Source organism: Trachurus trachurus, assembly GCF_905171665.1.
Source record: "Trachurus trachurus genome assembly, chromosome: 16".
NCBI lineage: Eukaryota > Metazoa > Chordata > Actinopteri > Carangiformes > Carangidae > Trachurus > Trachurus trachurus.
This window is the reverse complement of record NC_139902.1, coordinates 9,755,935-9,772,498: the sequence shown is the minus strand read 5'-3', so window position 1 is coordinate 9,772,498 and position 16,564 is coordinate 9,755,935. Positions and strand designations below refer to the sequence as shown.

Below are 16,564 nucleotides of genomic sequence, written 5' to 3'. Positions count from 1 at the left end.
AAAAGCAGGCTACCCCAAAGCTTCAGGGGCACGCCATTACATTTTTGTCTTCCTGCAACAATTAAAAAAATTAAAAAAAATGCTCTAATAAAAAGTGCAATGATAGTTATGATGGGTCCACCATCCTTATGTATGACTCGTAGATGGACCCTGTCCAAAACCGAACATTAATTCATAATTTTCTGGTATGTTTTTTCATTAACACACGGCTAACCTTGGGTAAAGAATTAGGAGAACACAGAATACAGGGGGAAAAGATGTTATTTTCATTATTAATAGTTCCGACAATTATTGTCTTAATCGATAAATTGATTAGTCTACAAAACTTGAGGAAATAGCTAAAAAAAATCCACCACTATCCCTCGAGGCTCAAGTAAAGATTCAAATCTTTAATTAATTAATGTTTTGTCTGACAAGAGTCGATAGAAAACTCAAGAAACAAGGTTCACTGGTATCACTAGTACCTTCTTTTGCGCTTTTTCTTAGAAATGAGTTATATAACTATTGGATTATCAAAATTGTTGCCAATAATTATTGTAGCTAATGAATGACCAATCAATAAATTATTTCAGCTTTAGGATACTGTTTGGTTTCCGCATGATTGGGGGAAATAGTGAAAGGTTAATCCAGTTTTGTCCATGACAGAGGTATAGATTGTTTCCTCTAAGTCCTAGTAGGACAGCAAATTAACTACTCTTTTTATGATAATTTATCTGTACTTGTAACATTTCCTTTTCTTAAACCTGTTCCCCATCCTTCTGCCTTTTTTTTCTCAGCAGGTCCTGGTACAAGCAGATGTGTGCTCACATTTAGACAAGAACCATTCTTGGTCTCTCCTCACTCTACAATCTCTTATTCTAGTGCATCCTCAGAGCATCTTTAATACGACGCACGCTTGTGAGCTCCAGCTCTTACTGACAGCAAACACTCGTCTGACAGCGGGTTCCCTGCTTTCCTGCCAGCCCACCCCAAGCTTCATGGGTTGAACCACCAGAAGTTCGACACTCTCCTCTCCTCTCCTCTCCACTCTCTCCTCCTCTTCATCCTCTGCACAACCCCTCCACCCCCCTGCAGCCCTGGTCTGTCTACTCCCTTTGCCAGTCCTGCCACCAGTGTGATGGCTTGTTGTGCCTCGGGCTTGTTTGGACTTGCAACCGCAGCATCACCCTCCACTACAGAGACTTGCGGACGCAGCAGCCACTAGAGCGAAGGATACAGAGAGACAGAGGAGGGGTGGGGGGGGAAAGGGTAGATACAGACAGAGAAAGAGAGGAGCACCGCAGCAGAGAGGAGGGATCATCTGTCCCAGCAGCAGAGGGATCCACCTGTCCCACAGAGGAAGGGGGCCCCCCCACCTGATCCATCTGGTTGCAGGGGGGGACCCTGCGTGGCCGGGAAGGCAACAGGGACTATGCAGCTGGGACTGGTGGCGCTGGCAATGGTCTTCCTCAGCTCCATGGGTCATAACGATGCTCTCAAGCTTTCCAAGGCGAGAAGGCAGAGACGGGGTGAGTTCTCTCTCTTTCTCTCCCTCAGTTTGTTTTGATCTCTCTTTTCTTCCACTTCAGCACTGCTGCCTTTCGTTACTGTGGTCTGAGTCACGGCGGTGGATGTCTTATAAACATTTAACAAGCAAAGCAAAGATAACATTTTGTTTATTTTCTCATCATTCTTATTTGTTTTTCCTGGGCGGGTTATGTTAGGTTCAGTGTTTCTCCTGAATGGCTCGTCTTTCTTCCTCTTTTTAAGATTATGCCTCTCTTGGTTTATGTAAAACTTTTATGGGTATTAGGATTGTTTATAGAGGGGGTTTTGATGTATTTGCCCTCAAAGCCATCGGTCTTTTTGTGTCTGGCTCTGTGGGCACATAATGGAAGGAGTACCTGACAGTTCTAAGCTCTCAATTGGACCGTGCTGCCGCTGTTGTTGTAAGCATTTTTCTGACCTCACGCAACCAAAGATGGTGCTCGGGCCGACTCGCAGTATATCTCTGGCCTCAGAGCCTCTGTGCCGGTCTTACTGTCAGCTTTGAAATAATTCTTCCTTTACACACAAGGAGCTTTCAGCCAATGCCAAGCTCACCCCAACCTCTGTGAACCAGAATTCATATAATACCATGACTGGCCACAGAAACAGATGTGGTGTTATTAAAAATCACATACTAGAAGGGAGATAGATATAGGATATTTTCTATAGTATAGTCTACGTACACACGAGTTTGTCTGTTATGAAGCCAGAAGGATTTGAGTCACTCATTGTATACATGAGCACGTGCCATTTGAATTTCTCCTGCCTCCAGATATGAAAGAGGTTTGCAATTTATGTGTCTGTTTTATGGCTTTTGCGTCGTTAATATCATCACTCTGTGTGTTTTCTCCAACCGCCCCCCTTGGCTGGCAAACGGCTGACGACAGTGGTACTTGTTTTGTTCTCCCGTGGGTTTTCTGTGTTCTCTTTTTGAATGAACTCGGTGTCATGCAGGGATCAAACTGAAACCATCAGAGAGGAGAGTAGCACATATTGCTCCTCGTGTTCCAGGCAGGACAAACTGTCTCTTTCTCTCTTTTTTTTCGCAATCCACCATGTGTCACAAACAGTTTACAACAACACATGCTCAGACTAATACACTCTTTTCTTCCCGGTGTGGTTATATTCCTTTAATCATTACTAGTGATCGGGAACAATAAGACCTCGTTGTAATGATTACATTTGTGGTTGCCGCAATTCAGGCGTGCTGTGATCCATTCACGGGAGAATCCTTTTAACGTTTTTACCATCCAAGTTATCTCTGGGAGGCAGGGCGGCAGATGGATGACTGTGTGAGGGCATGTATATTTAGAGCTGATGATTTACAGTCGCGTACTGTAAATCAACTCCAACAACTGTGTTTTTGTCTCTGAACGACTACGAGAGAAAGGATGTGCACTTTGACACACTTTTCCTTGAAATGATTCAGATTACCGGCGTGTGTGTGTGTGTGTGTGCGCTGCGGCTTTGCCTTTTTAGAAAATGAAGGAATTGGATTAATGTCTGAGCCTGGGATTACAAGGAGGTGAAGTATAAATGCATCTGCAGTGCATTTTCATACTTTGGACAAGGGGGATACTTGCTGGTTGGTTGGTAAAAAAGAAACCCCCCAAAAAACACTGGCTTTACACATTCAGCGTACGTCTCTTGGTCATGTCCGTCCGTCACTAATGCACTTTTCCCAATGCCAAAGATCATTTGTGATTGATCTCAGTGGAGGCCCTGTGTGATGCGAGTTGCCTGATTTTGACTGGCTCTCGGTTGACTGTCAGCCCCAATTACCCGGGTTTCTCCAAATGAAAATCTGTTAAGGATCTCCGGCAAGCAGTTTGAAGTAAACAGTGAGTAACTGTTCAAACAAAGATGTTTGGCCTGGCCCCCGGTTAGATTAAGCTGCGAGCATTAAGCCCTGCTTGTTGGAGTGATAAAGTGCTGGCAGGTTTGTGGCCGGATCAGTGGACATGCCAGCATAATATTACAGTTGCCTGATGTTGTTCTCATAGAATATTGACAAATGTCCTTTTGATTTCATCATTAAAATTCATATCTGGCTGAAAACTCATTTTTTTTATGTAACTGTACGCTGTGCTGTTCCGTTGCTTACCGCTAATTTCCTTCTGTTTACCGTATGTTTCCACAGTTAGTACTGAGGGGCCACCATCCTGCCCCAAAGGCTGTGACCGATGCTCTGAGTACAACGGCTGCATTAAATGCAAGCCCAAGCTCTTCATCTTCCTGGAGCGCAACGACATCCGTCAGATAGGCGTGTGCCTCGCCTCCTGCCCCATGGGATACTTTGGGATGAGGAATCCAGAAGGCAACAACAGATGTACCCGTAAGTTTTGCTTCGTGACGTCTCTAGACTCTCGACTGTGGGACGGTGCAGGGTGTGAGGGGTACATCAACAGGATGTGTAAGCGGGCACGTTAGATTTGTATAGAGAATACACATCTGGAATCTTCAAAACAGACGCAGACCGGAGCTAACTGGTTGGCAAGAGCTCTCTCTCACGCCATAAAAACCTACACGGCTGATGTCAAATCAAAACTGCAAGAGTGTAAATGATCTGTTTATCTTTGGCTCATCATCTCCTGTTTATGTGCAATACGAGGAAGAGGGATAGGGGGATACCCTGTTAGTTTTTGTCTTGTGTATTTCCACTTTGTGTTGTTATACTTTGTGTTGAACAAAGATCTGAAATATTAGTGCAGAACGGCTCCTACCTTACGAAGAACTCAGTGTTCATACCCTGCTGTCTTGTCTTTCTTTGAAGCAATCTGTGCTACTATTTTTCAAGTTTGTGAGTGAATAAGTGCACTACTATTACTGAATGCTCACTAACAAGAGGCAACTGGCCACTAATAAGTAAATGAGTGACCGCTTGATGAAACCCGTCTGTTGTTCTGCCGTTCTGTCCCAGTGGAAAAGAAAACACAAATAGCCAGCAAATTCAGCAAAATAACTGCTGAAACAGAAGAAAAGAGTCCGAAAGGATTTTAAAGCGACCTGGTCTTCTTTATGGTTATGGGGCAAGTTTGGCTCATTGTTAAGTTGGGTGAAAGGGTGGCTACACTCATGGCACTTACGAAACTCACTTAGCTGGGTCCTGCACTTTCAGCCGAGCAGTGCCAGCACCTCAGTCTGTTGTCTGTTTCCTCTTATGTGTGGGCAGCAAACAGGATTGCAACAAAATCCCAACAAAAACATTTCTAATGCATTGTTGTTTGTCTGTTTTTTAGAGGATGTCTGTGTTTTTTATTTGGCCCTCATGTGCAGGGTTCATGCCAGGCCACAATCCATGTTTGTTATGCTTTCGCTTTTACACATTTTATTCTGCATCATACACTCTCTGTGTATTTGAATGTGTGTGGTTATAGAATCATGTCTCATCAGATTTTGCACAGAAGAATACTGACTTAATTACTTTGTGGTTAATGATATACTGTTACATTCACTGCTTTAAGATAGCCACACAGTAGATGTAGATGGCAGCTACGGTGCTCACCAGCCTGTAGTGATTTTCTGCTACAGGAAGAAAAATGCAGCCTATATTTATCTGTCAAGTTATTTTGCACGACTCCAGATTCCTACATCTCTTAAAGTCTGTCAGATGTGATAAATTGTGTTTTTCTGTGAAATTTAAACAACCACGAAGCATATACAACTCAGGAGCCGTCATTTTGTGCCTCTATCTGCCACATTATAATGACGGCGCTGTGCTTTCTTGTCTTGCGCTGCCTGTGTTTTACAGCACTTGTGCTCAGATGTCGACAAGAGAATCTGCATTTTATTCTTAAACTGACAGCATGTTTTATTTCCCCTGTAAAGTTTGTTGCATCAGTGCAAATGACACAATTAGAATTATTTATGAGATTTTTGCAATTCTATCAAAATACTGGATCATTTGCAATAAATCAACCACATGTGTTTTTGTTATTTTAATGCTGCATTATTTCACTGTCCTGACTTTTGCAGAGAGGGCTAAATTTCCTCAGAAAATTCCTTTCAGAGGCCCTCAGTGGCTAACCTGGGTTATTATCCAATCATCTGACTTTATACATGTCATCCCAGAATGTCTTGTTAGCAACATTTGTCTTACATTATAGGGCTACAAACGTCAGTACTGTCAAATTTAGCTGTCAGGGGCTTAAAAATAGTAATTGGGAGCAGGAGGCAAGGACTTTAAGATCCCAATGAGGGATTCGGTGTTAGATCATTTCTGACCTTGGCATCAGACCAGCTGCAGAGTAGACATTCTTGACTTCAGCGCTCATGAACATAACGCATCTAGATCTGAATAAGTTTCCCATACAAAAACACTGGCACATGGAAATTTACAGATATCCATCTTTCTCTGCTGTTTTCATCTGAGCAAGGTTAATTCACATGGAATGAATGACGGGGATCAGGAAGTGCCTTTCATGATGAGACCAAAGCTGTTTTGGAGTCTTTTAATGTGTCTGTTTTTTATCCTTCGGTGTCTGTAATTATCCAAATTTCAAGAAGTTCTTTGTTTGACTTGAGAGTCAGAGAGTTTAATGAGTCTGAGGTGTGGAGAAGCCCACTCTTGAGAAAGCCAGTGAAGCATTGCACTCCTGGCTGTACTCATTCACACCCTCCTTCCAAAAAAACAAGGCCTGTGGTGCATGTGTTTTTAAGAGAAGAGTGTTACTCCCCTTAAATAGACCCCGTGTTGTTTAACCACCAATTAATCTCTCAGAGGGAATAAAATTCAAGTTATTCTTGTACTCTCTCTGGAGAACGATTTCCTTTTTTTTGAGCCAAGATGCAATGAATTCCTCATTTAAAGAAAAGAGATTTCTGCGTATCCACAACATTTCCTCAACAAGACAGAGAAATTTGAAAACAATCACAGTTCACCTAACTCTTTTTTTTTGTGTGTTTTTCTGTCTCCCTTGTGTCTTTCAGAATGTAAAATAGACAACTGTGAAGCATGTTTCAATCGCAACTTTTGCACAAAATGTAAGGAGGGCCTGTATTCACACAGCGGGCGATGTTATGTAAGCTGCCCTCCAGGCCAACGCACCTCCAACGAGACCATGGAGTGTGTCGGTGAGTGACCTTCGACCTTCAAAACAAAAACATGGCAAATCTGAAAAGATAGCTGCCATACACTACACTTTATCTAAGAAATTATCGATATTCAGTTGTTTTGGCCAGCAAATTGGAAGTGAACACTTAAGAATAACAGAATCTCCTGGGCTTTTCCTTTCTGTGGTTTTATTTTTGTTGAAAATTATACTGTCAAGTCAGAAACAGCACCATTAACAGTGAAATTCAGAGCTCTCCAGGCATCTTGGCTTGGTGCTGCAAAGACTTGGAGCTCTGGACTGACTTTTGGCATCATGTGCTGTCAAATTGACCTTGCTTGTCCACAGAGAATATAAACGTGACCTTAGAAACACGCTATTGTGTAAAAGTACGGTATATTTAATGGCCGCATGCCTTCATACGTTTTCAGGTTTGTAACAACTTTCTCAATCTGTCCAAAGAATCTGTCAAAAAAAAAAAAAAAAAAAAATTGCTTTCAGAACTGGAAATTACCTAAAGTCATTATCCTGTGCTAAAACTACTGAGCTGTAAAAAGCAGACAGGAAAGCTGCAAAACAAATGTGAACTGTTCACTACCTTAGTCTTTGTGCCATGTTTTTTCCCCCAGGTCAGCGTGCTTCAGAGTGTGAGTGGAGCCAATGGGGTTCCTGTATGAAGAAGAACAAAACATGTGGATTCAAGAAAGGCTCGCAGTCTCGGGTCCGTTCACCGCTGCCGCAGGTCCACAGTCCAGACACCTCCCCGGCCTCTGTGCCCTCACAGGCCTGTGTGCCACAGACTGAGAGAAGGAAGTGTGTTGTGAACAAGACACCCTGTACAAGAGGTAAACATCAGCAGTAAATGAAGTAGAAAGCCAATGCACAGTGGGGAAAAGATGTCAGATAATGGGGACTACTAATTCAAATAGCCATAATCACAAGCAGCAACTCCATGTGCTTCATGAAATGCCTCCACCATTTAATACGATGAATGATGGAACCATTACTCAATAGCTAAAAGCCTGCCTTCCCGCCAGCTTGTTTGTGACCCACAGCGTGTTGATTGGGTTTTGTTTGGCTGAGCTCACAGAAGGATACAGAATCTCTTGACTTCTCAGCATGTAAACAATAAACTCCAATCTACGAGCCAAGCAGATGAAGGGCGGGCATTATGCACTGCGAAGCTGGACGAGGATCAGAGCAGGAAAGAGCTATTTGTTCTGAGGACCGTTGAAGCGTGAGGTTTACATGGCCATGACATGTTTGCTTGGGTTCTTATCACCCACACAGCAGCTTGCTCTCCAGCAGGTTAACAGTTGTTCTCGCCAGTCAATGGCCATTATCGGCTTTCATAACAGCTTATTAGTCGCTCTTGGCCTCATTTGCAGATAGCGCCAATAAATGACGGCTCTGGCCAGGTGCTCCAGACGTTTATTGGATGAAAAGTGCTACAAAAAGCAGCAATGATCCCAGTTATTTGCTTTTAACCATTTTGTCCTTAGTAGTGAGGCAAAGAAATGATGAATTTACTAGCAGGGCTGCTGGGATGGAAACCTTACAAAAACAGAGAAACACAAGTGGAGCTGTTGTTCATTGAAATTATGGGATTCCTTCTCTTGAACTAAAAGGGATTATTGTTAATTAAGAGTGATTAGCAAATCTCTTTTTTCTAAATGTCACCAAATACCAATCTGTTTTGCATAGTGAACCAATTTTAACCAATGTTGTAAACTTACACATATTTGCAAAAACTAAGGGAGCTGCCAACGAGCAGTATTTAAGGCCTTTATTGGACGGTGGCACGCATAGGGGATTTCGGGCACAGCAACAACATTGCGTAACTATATTTGCACAGTCTTGGCAACTCTACAGATGTTGCAACATGTAACAGATGATATGCCTGGATATTTGTGAGTAAACATGGAGGGGGCTTGCATATCCAGCACCAACCTCTCCTTCTTGGAGAATTCCTTCAGGGCTCTAAGACTCATGAAACAGAACATGATCTGACATCGTCCCATATAGATCTGTGGTCATGTCTAGAGGGAGGGAGGCTGGCTTAGCTTGTAAATGCTCAGTGAGGAGTGGCGACTCCTCATTAGACAGGACTATGACAGCATGATTTGAGAAATAAGAAGCAATTTTACTCTGCATGACACCTACTACATCCTGGAAAGACCATCAACTTTTGGTTAGGAAGAACAATTAACAGTGAAATATTATATAAAAAACCGCTGTAGCTACTGACTGCCAAATGTTAAGAGCAAAGGTAGGTCACAGTATGACATGTGAGGTGTCACCTGACGAGCAATGAGTCACAGAAGTTTTGTGGATTGTGAAATGGTCGACTTGGTTGACGTTTAGGAGGTTTTTAGCTCTGTTTTTCCCTCGTTGGGCTGCTAAACACATTTGTATGAAAATAAAATGCATCTTACTGCCAAAATGCATGAGAATGACTTTTCCTCTGTGAGGTAATTCATGGGTGATGGTACCGTGACCTCGGTGAACCAGTTAATGTGGGTAAACACTATGCACACACACACAAAAAAGAGTGCAACTGTGGATTCATCTGTGGGAGTTGGCTGGCAGATTGGCTATATAAAACACAGGGGGCAGACCTTGTATAACATTAGTGATTTAGTGGTCTGCAGATCTCACGCTTTGTGTTGATTTGGCTGCAAATTTTTTCCCTCCTTTCCTGAAGCTCCACAAAAGGGTCTCACGCGAAAACAGAATTTTCTGGATGTGTTATTGCATTTGTCAGGCACAATTGTTTAGCTTGGATGGAGAGGAGGTGCAATCAGAGCTGTCATAAACTGATGGAGTCCCCCCTCTCTTGGCTCCATTAGTAATTTGTTAGAGGAGTAATTAAGTCCTTGCACAGTAAGCACATCAGCTCAGATGCTGCAGAGTGTGTGTGAGGACCCTTCACTTCACTCAGGCTCCACTCTCGCTCATTGTCCCTCATTGATTTAAATTGAAACTATTAAAACCCAGTATTAAGTGCTTGTTTAAATAGCGGTCATAAAAGCTCAGAAATATATTTATTGATTCAAAACAACACATAAATGATGAGGGTGTTGGACATAAAATCTTCTGATTTCAGCCAACTCACCAAATGTCATTTGCATGATTTTACTTTGAAAAGTTTTCCACAGAGGATGAGTTATTCTTGTTTGTTCACTACTGTGCAAGACTGAGCCTTTTCATTTTCAGCTGAAAATAATGCAACTGTGAGTCTGCATGGGCCTGCGGTGAATAAATGTTTTTGTGTTGGGTCTGTCCAAATTCAACGACCTTGAATCCACTTCATCACCAGATAATGATTTTCACTGGCTGCGCAGAAATATTGTTTTGGGTGAAATCTGAGAAACAATGTACCTTTGGGCTTTTACATTTGCATTTAAACCAAAGAATCATAACTGTTTGTTCGACAAGTTTAAAAAATGCTGCAGGGAAATAAACACAGACCTTAAGTTATTACTAGACAAACATGGTGGCGCCATAAGCCCTGCTGTTGTCAACTGCATGGTGAACACTGTCCAGCCCTTGGCTCGTGTTCACTCAGTTTCTAGGATGTGCAGAGATTCTCAACGCGCAAGTTCATAATAAACATCCTCCAGCATAACTACACTCCCACAGATATACAAAACCAAATACTTTTGAGTGCTGCTTAAACAATAGCCATCTGACTCTAGACACAATGTCCATTTCCACTTTATGACAGCTCCTCATGTCCTTGTGGGCCATTACTGGGCCCTTGACAATGTTTAACTCATTATGCCAGAAGTGACTTCAAGGTGATTTATGTGACAGAAATAAATGTCACTTGACTGTCGGAAGTGCTCTCACTGTCTATACATGTGCTGCATTTTTAAATCCTCAGCAGAACAGCAGCTCTTATCTCTCCTGGATGGGTTATGTGCAGCCATTAACCACACCATGATGGATGTCTGTATTTAGAGAGAAATTATACTCTCAAAATGTGTGACAGGTGTGAATCCTAATGCGAGGCAATGGGGGAACGTTCATGATTGTTTAGTGGGACAAGGTAGTGAGTAAGAATCTCAGTTCGGCCTGATAGCACGCTAAGTTAAAGCAGAAGTAAGTGATCCGCAGTGTTGGGTAGTAACGCGTTATTAGTAACGCCGTTACGTAACGCCGTTACTTTTTTCAGTAACTAATAACGTAACGCGTTGTTTTTTTTAAATCAGTAACTCCGTTCCCGTTACCAAACGCTGCGTTACTCCGTTCCTTTCCGTTCCTTTTGGTGAGGTTTTACAGCGGCACACAAAATTCCTATAACATTTCAGCCATCAATAAAGTTTCATTGAATTGAAAGAAAGACAGAGCACAGACACTAAGCACTAGTTGGTGGCCACCCTCTAGCGTCCCACACGTAATCAAACACGCTACATGAAGAGGAGGACTGGTCAGAGCAGGACCAGAGCGATTCTCTGGGCACGGCATGACGGCGAGCTAAGGTAACTTTGCTAACGCAGCATCCGAGACCGAAGTTGTGTGTCGGTTCAGGCTGCAGCCCCTGAACTGGGACACAGCTCCAGAGTCACAGCGAGACAACAAGCACCCACTCCACCCGAGCAGCAGCGGTTGGAGTCCGACAGACGGACTCCAATTATGACACCTGAAAACACAGCTGATCGCTCTGGGTAAACACAGCTGATCGATAAAAAAAATACCGCTGGAGTGAATTTACTTCCGTCACTGAAAACAGTCTTAAACGTAACTCGAGATTTTTTTTTGCACTTAGGTCAAGCTGCTGCTGACATCATGCAGCATGATGATGATGGTAAAAATTTTACAGATAAAAACCATAGACTGTAAAAAGAAAAACACGTGTTTCTTCATACAGAACTGAAATGATGGCTAGAGGGGAATTCAATCAACCTTTATTTAATGGGAGCATTGGAAAAAAAACAACCTTTTAAAGTAACGAAAAAGTTACTTTCTCAGTAACGCATTACTTTTTGGTTTAAGTAACTGAGTTACTAACTGAGTTACTTTTTTATGAAGTAACTAGTAACTGTAACTAGTTACTATTTTTCAGTAACTAGCACAACACTGGTGATCCGGTTGTTTTGGCTAATGCTGCGTTCCAGGCAGGCTTTTGAAACCGTAAGTTACGGCTTCAAGTCACAACTTACGACTTTGTAGCGTTCCAGGCAACCCGTAACTCGTGTTTTTCCCGACCTGTTGCCTGTGAAAGTGCACTATAACGGCCACTCTTGTTTTTCCGACCCGTGAACTGGTACCAGATCGAACTGGTACGACTTCACAGGTCGGAAAAACACGAGTTACAGGTTGCCTTGAACGCATCATAACTTCTTGTCAGCCGATGGAGTTAGCAGACCCCGCCCTCGTCATGGATCTATTGGTCCTCGTCCCTACGTCACCACATTCACGCGCATCCCTTGGCTGCACACACAGCCCTTCATGCCGTTCTCTCTCCTCATTGGATAAAACTTGTAGGATACGAGAAAAGTTTTCTCCTCGGCTCAGTGCAGAGCAGAGTGACTGAGAGACCCGTGTTTCGGTCCAAACACTCTATGTAAGTGATTCCCGTCGGAAGATATAACTATTTAAGACTTATATTAACACAAAAATATCGCTTACTTCTGCTTTAACTTTCTTCCAAGTCCAGCTGAGGCTGATGGGAATTTAAAGTCTGATCTGTTGGTGAGAGCAATTACAATTAATCCTAAGGCGGATGTGAATGTCTGCACAACATTTATTTGGGTATTTGATCCAACAGTTGTTTAGATATTTTAGTCTGGACTAGAGTGGTAGACCAAATGACTGACCCCGTAACGTGGCCAAAAACGATTAGCCTTCAAATGTTTGGATGTGTTATTTTGTCCCATTAACTTTGATTATTATTTGTGGGCCACTTGTGGTACATGCTGACTGTACATATTCTGTCAGCACGCCTAAACATAGCATGATGTGAGCATTTATGAATGATTTGGACTGGATATACATGGTTTACTCATTGCCTGCATTAAAAACCACACAACCACACCCGCAAGTTCTGATCCAGCACACATCCTGTCCATCTTCTATTCTCATCTCTCAGGAATCCATGCTTTAACAAAAAAAAAAAAGTTTAGTCAAGCCGAGGCACTTCCACGTACGGCATCCGATGACGACAGATGCCTGACAATAGTTTATTTGAGAAACGGTATGACCTATTAAACCATGTTTTCTGTGCATTCATATTTCAGAGAGGAAGAATAAGGGAGACCAACAAGATGATACAAACAGCAGAGAGAGGGAGAACACACGTGGGCGAGGACGAGATGGCAAAGATGGCAGTAGAGGAGGAGGTGGTGGTGGTGGTGGAGGAGGAGGGGGAGGAGGAGCAGGAGCAGGAGGTGGCGGAGGTGGTGGAGGTGGAGGAGTAGGAGGAGGAGGAGGAGGAGGAGGAGGGGGCAGCGGAGGTGGTGGGAAGAGGAGAAAAGGCCAGGGCAGGACAACCACTGCTCCCAGCATCACAACCAGCTCCGTCAGCTAAACTTCAGTGCCTGCTGGGTGGGGCCCAGAGGAAAAGCAGAGACAGTGCCTCACCCAGCGGTGCCAGCCATAGACCAAGTGATGAAGGAACGGATTAATGCTGCTATGTGTTGTAAAAGATGCAAAAAGAACTGGAGGATTGCTGCAACACAAAAGGCTTTCCAGAGCTTTTTGAATAGATGAACCTATCTGCATGAGACTGGTGTCTTAGCGGTACTCTGAAAGACTTGTTGATTTTCCTGCCAGCGTGAGGGATCACTGTTGGAGAAGCAAAGCCACAGCGAAGACTGTAGTTCGGAAACCTATGTCACTTCTTGAACTCAGAACAGACCTTGTGTTTAAATGCAGCATTAAAGCTGGAAGACTGATAATGAATGAAGGGCCTCTCCAGTCCCCTCCGGTTTATGATGTATTTTGTTGGAGTCCGATTTTAATCACAATCTGTTCTTCATTTGTTTTCATGTTTGTGAGAGGTGGCAGATGGATTTTCTCAACAGCCGCTGTACGTGATGTAAAGACGGTGAATAGTATTAAGTCTTTGTACGTTTATTTCCTATTGTGAGATGAAACAAAAAGAAAAGGCACTGGAAATCATTTGTGGTTGTTGAGGACAGAAGGTCTTCTATATATTATTTTGATGAAGGAGTATTTTACAAAACAGGCTTGAGAGAGGATGAAGGGGGGGAACAGTGGGAGCTCAGCTCACATCCTCCTCTGGTGTCTTGACACAGACTTTTGCCATTTCATAGCGTAGTTGTTTGTTTCCGAATTAAATGTTGATGTTTGCATCAGAAAATAACTCTGCACAGAAAATGATGAATTAAAAACACGAATATTTGCATGGTACAAGGTTGCATGTGCGTGCCATTGTGCATGCAGGCGTGTGTGTGTGTGTGTGCGTGTGCTTGTCTCTACCTAAAGTCTGGATGTTTGTGTACTTAGTATGCATTTCTGCACGGAATCAAGTTTTGTCGACAGAACTTAGTCGTTCGTACATGTGTGTTTACATTTGCACATATGTGTTAATATTGGTCTCATAGATTGAAGAAATAGGGTCTGGTTATCAAGAGGAAACAAAATGTAAATGCACAGTGATATATCGAATATGCAGTAACTACAAGCCACTGATTATTATATAAGCCATCAAATCATCAGCTGCTCAGTAATCATGTATGTTTGCAACAGGGTCTGAAGATTTTGCACAACTTTAATGTTTCCTACTGCTCAAGTCTCAGAACAATCATAGCATTTTACACATTTATACTCCAAATGCTGGCTTCATAACATTGCAGATACAGAGGGGTTTTTTCTACTCCTAGAATGTTTTCCATGGGTCTGTTTGCTTTCCACAAGATATTAGTTTCAGGAGAAGTTACACGCTACGTTATTCATTCATACTATGGATTGTGATACTGAATATGTCAAACTGTGTTTATCATCAAACATAAGAAGTATTAATATCATCATGTATAGCTTATTCTGTGAAAGCCTAAATAAAGTTCAGATGAAGCTGATCAACATCGGTCATACACTGATTTTGCTATTGGTCTCTTTGATTTCAGTTTGAATGACTTTTATGATTTTCCCTGCAATTGATCCACTTCTTCAATTCTCTTATGATGCTACAGATACCACACACACAAGGATACATTTTATAAAAACTTGGCCTCACTGCAAGTTTAAAATATATTTTATTTTAGTTTTTTTCTTTTCAATTTTCACAGTTTTGGCCATTATTTGTGTTTGTTTTGTTCTAACTGTACTAACTCCGTTACTTGCAGAGTAAGTCCCATGGGGCCAAAAACTGAAGTTGTTTTTTTACAGGTTTTAAATTTATCTGCATGTTACAAATTTACTTAAAGAAAAACAATGGTAATTCTAAAATTAGAGTTTCAATTATACATTTTAAATCTCCATGACAATTTACGGACTGACTGTGGTTCAATTTCGAACATGTGTACTTATTATATTTATGCTCACACACAGTCTCCTGCAAGGGGAGAAATTATCACCCACATTTTGGGTTATTTTAAAAAGGCGGTGGATAGTCTGGCTAAACTGCAGGCATGTTAACAACTGGTCGTTTTGTCTTAGTGTTTGTGCTTGTGTTGCCTTGTTTTCAGATCTCGGCAATTACTTCAGTGAGTACAGTTACATAACATAATGATGGCCAAAACAAGACGAATATGACTGTTATTATTATAACAATAACACTAATCATTTACTCATTTTACAGATGAAGCAAATACATGACAAAGAAGGTCCATCTCTAGAATTTCATCGGGGGAATTTGTACAATACTTTTTCTCCGAATCAAAACTGCAAAGAGAAAACAAAAGAGTGTACGATGCTGTCTAGCTCCAGGTAACTTCAGTGGTAATGGTATGGTCTTCTCCTAGGCAATAGGAGACCATCTTGGGAGGTGGACGAGCTTAGATGGTGTGATGGTCCCGATCACTGGCCAAATGCTGGCGCCTGGGCAGGGGTCGTAAAAGCAGAGACAGAAATAAAAACTAATGGTGTGTCATAGCCAGAAGGGAGGGGGTATACCATGCCTTGGCCCTACAACAAAACAGCTGTTTCTCATTACTAAAGGGGAGGGCAGGGGGAATGGTAGAGTATGCACCGTAAATTACACATTCATCGCTCTTCCTGACCATAAATTCTTACCCTGGCTCCAATGGACGGAGCTCTCCCTCACCTCCCACTCCCTCTTTTTTTCCACTCTCTTGTTCCCCACTCCCGTGTTTTCCTAGAGAAATGAATGGTAAATCCTTAGAGTATATGGGTGCCCATGATTTGCCAAGATGCTTAACACTGAATGATTTCATTACTTTAGTTTGGCCTTTAGGCCAGGCCCCAGGGAGTGCATCACGTCAATAGGAAACACCCATGACCATGCTCAACTTAAACACACAATCTCTGATCCAAATGTAAACAAAAGGGTACCACCACTACACCAAACTCTAACTGTGAACTTGATATCACTCTCAAACTGACGGACAGGTCTCCGAATGCAAAGCTTGTCCCTGGGGTGCAACCTAAACAAGCTTTTTTCATCTGCATCCCACGGTCTCCGGTGAAGAGCTGGATCAGGTGTTTTCATCTGACCCAAGCAAGTTAAGAGTTAAAATGTGTAATGCAATGATGTTGATTGTATTTTACACATTTAAACTAAGAAAACTGGCATCATGGAACAGAAAGATATATTTGGAAGTTCTAAAAAAACAAACATAAATTGACTCATGATTGCAAATCATCAATAATGCTTTAAATGTGTGCTAAACTTTGTTCAGGTCCAGGAATAAAATAATTGCCGCATAGAAAAGAGATGTGCCACAAATCGCAAGTGCACAACTCCCTGGGTCAAGAGTGAACTTCTATGCTCTTGTATCCAGTGAGTTGGTAAAAATGCTGGTTTTTACAGGAAACCCAGGAGAACAATAATAAGTAGC

At 42.2% G+C, this 16,564-nt stretch overlaps 1 protein-coding gene across 1 annotated transcript; it reads left to right on the top strand.

Moving 5' to 3' along the window:
* Positions 1-1,299: 1,299 nt before the first annotated feature.
* rspo1 (R-spondin 1) lies at positions 1,300-15,273 on the top strand (the record flags this gene model as incomplete). The annotated part of the gene is made up of 6 exons (XM_083989536.1): positions 1,300-1,508; positions 3,668-3,862; positions 6,457-6,600; positions 7,208-7,423; positions 12,821-12,988; positions 15,233-15,273. Exons 1-6 carry the CDS (start codon positions 1,412-1,414, stop codon positions 15,271-15,273), a joined length of 861 nt encoding a protein of 286 aa, XP_083845662.1. The 5' UTR covers positions 1,300-1,411.
* Positions 15,274-16,564: the final 1,291 nt, after the last annotated feature.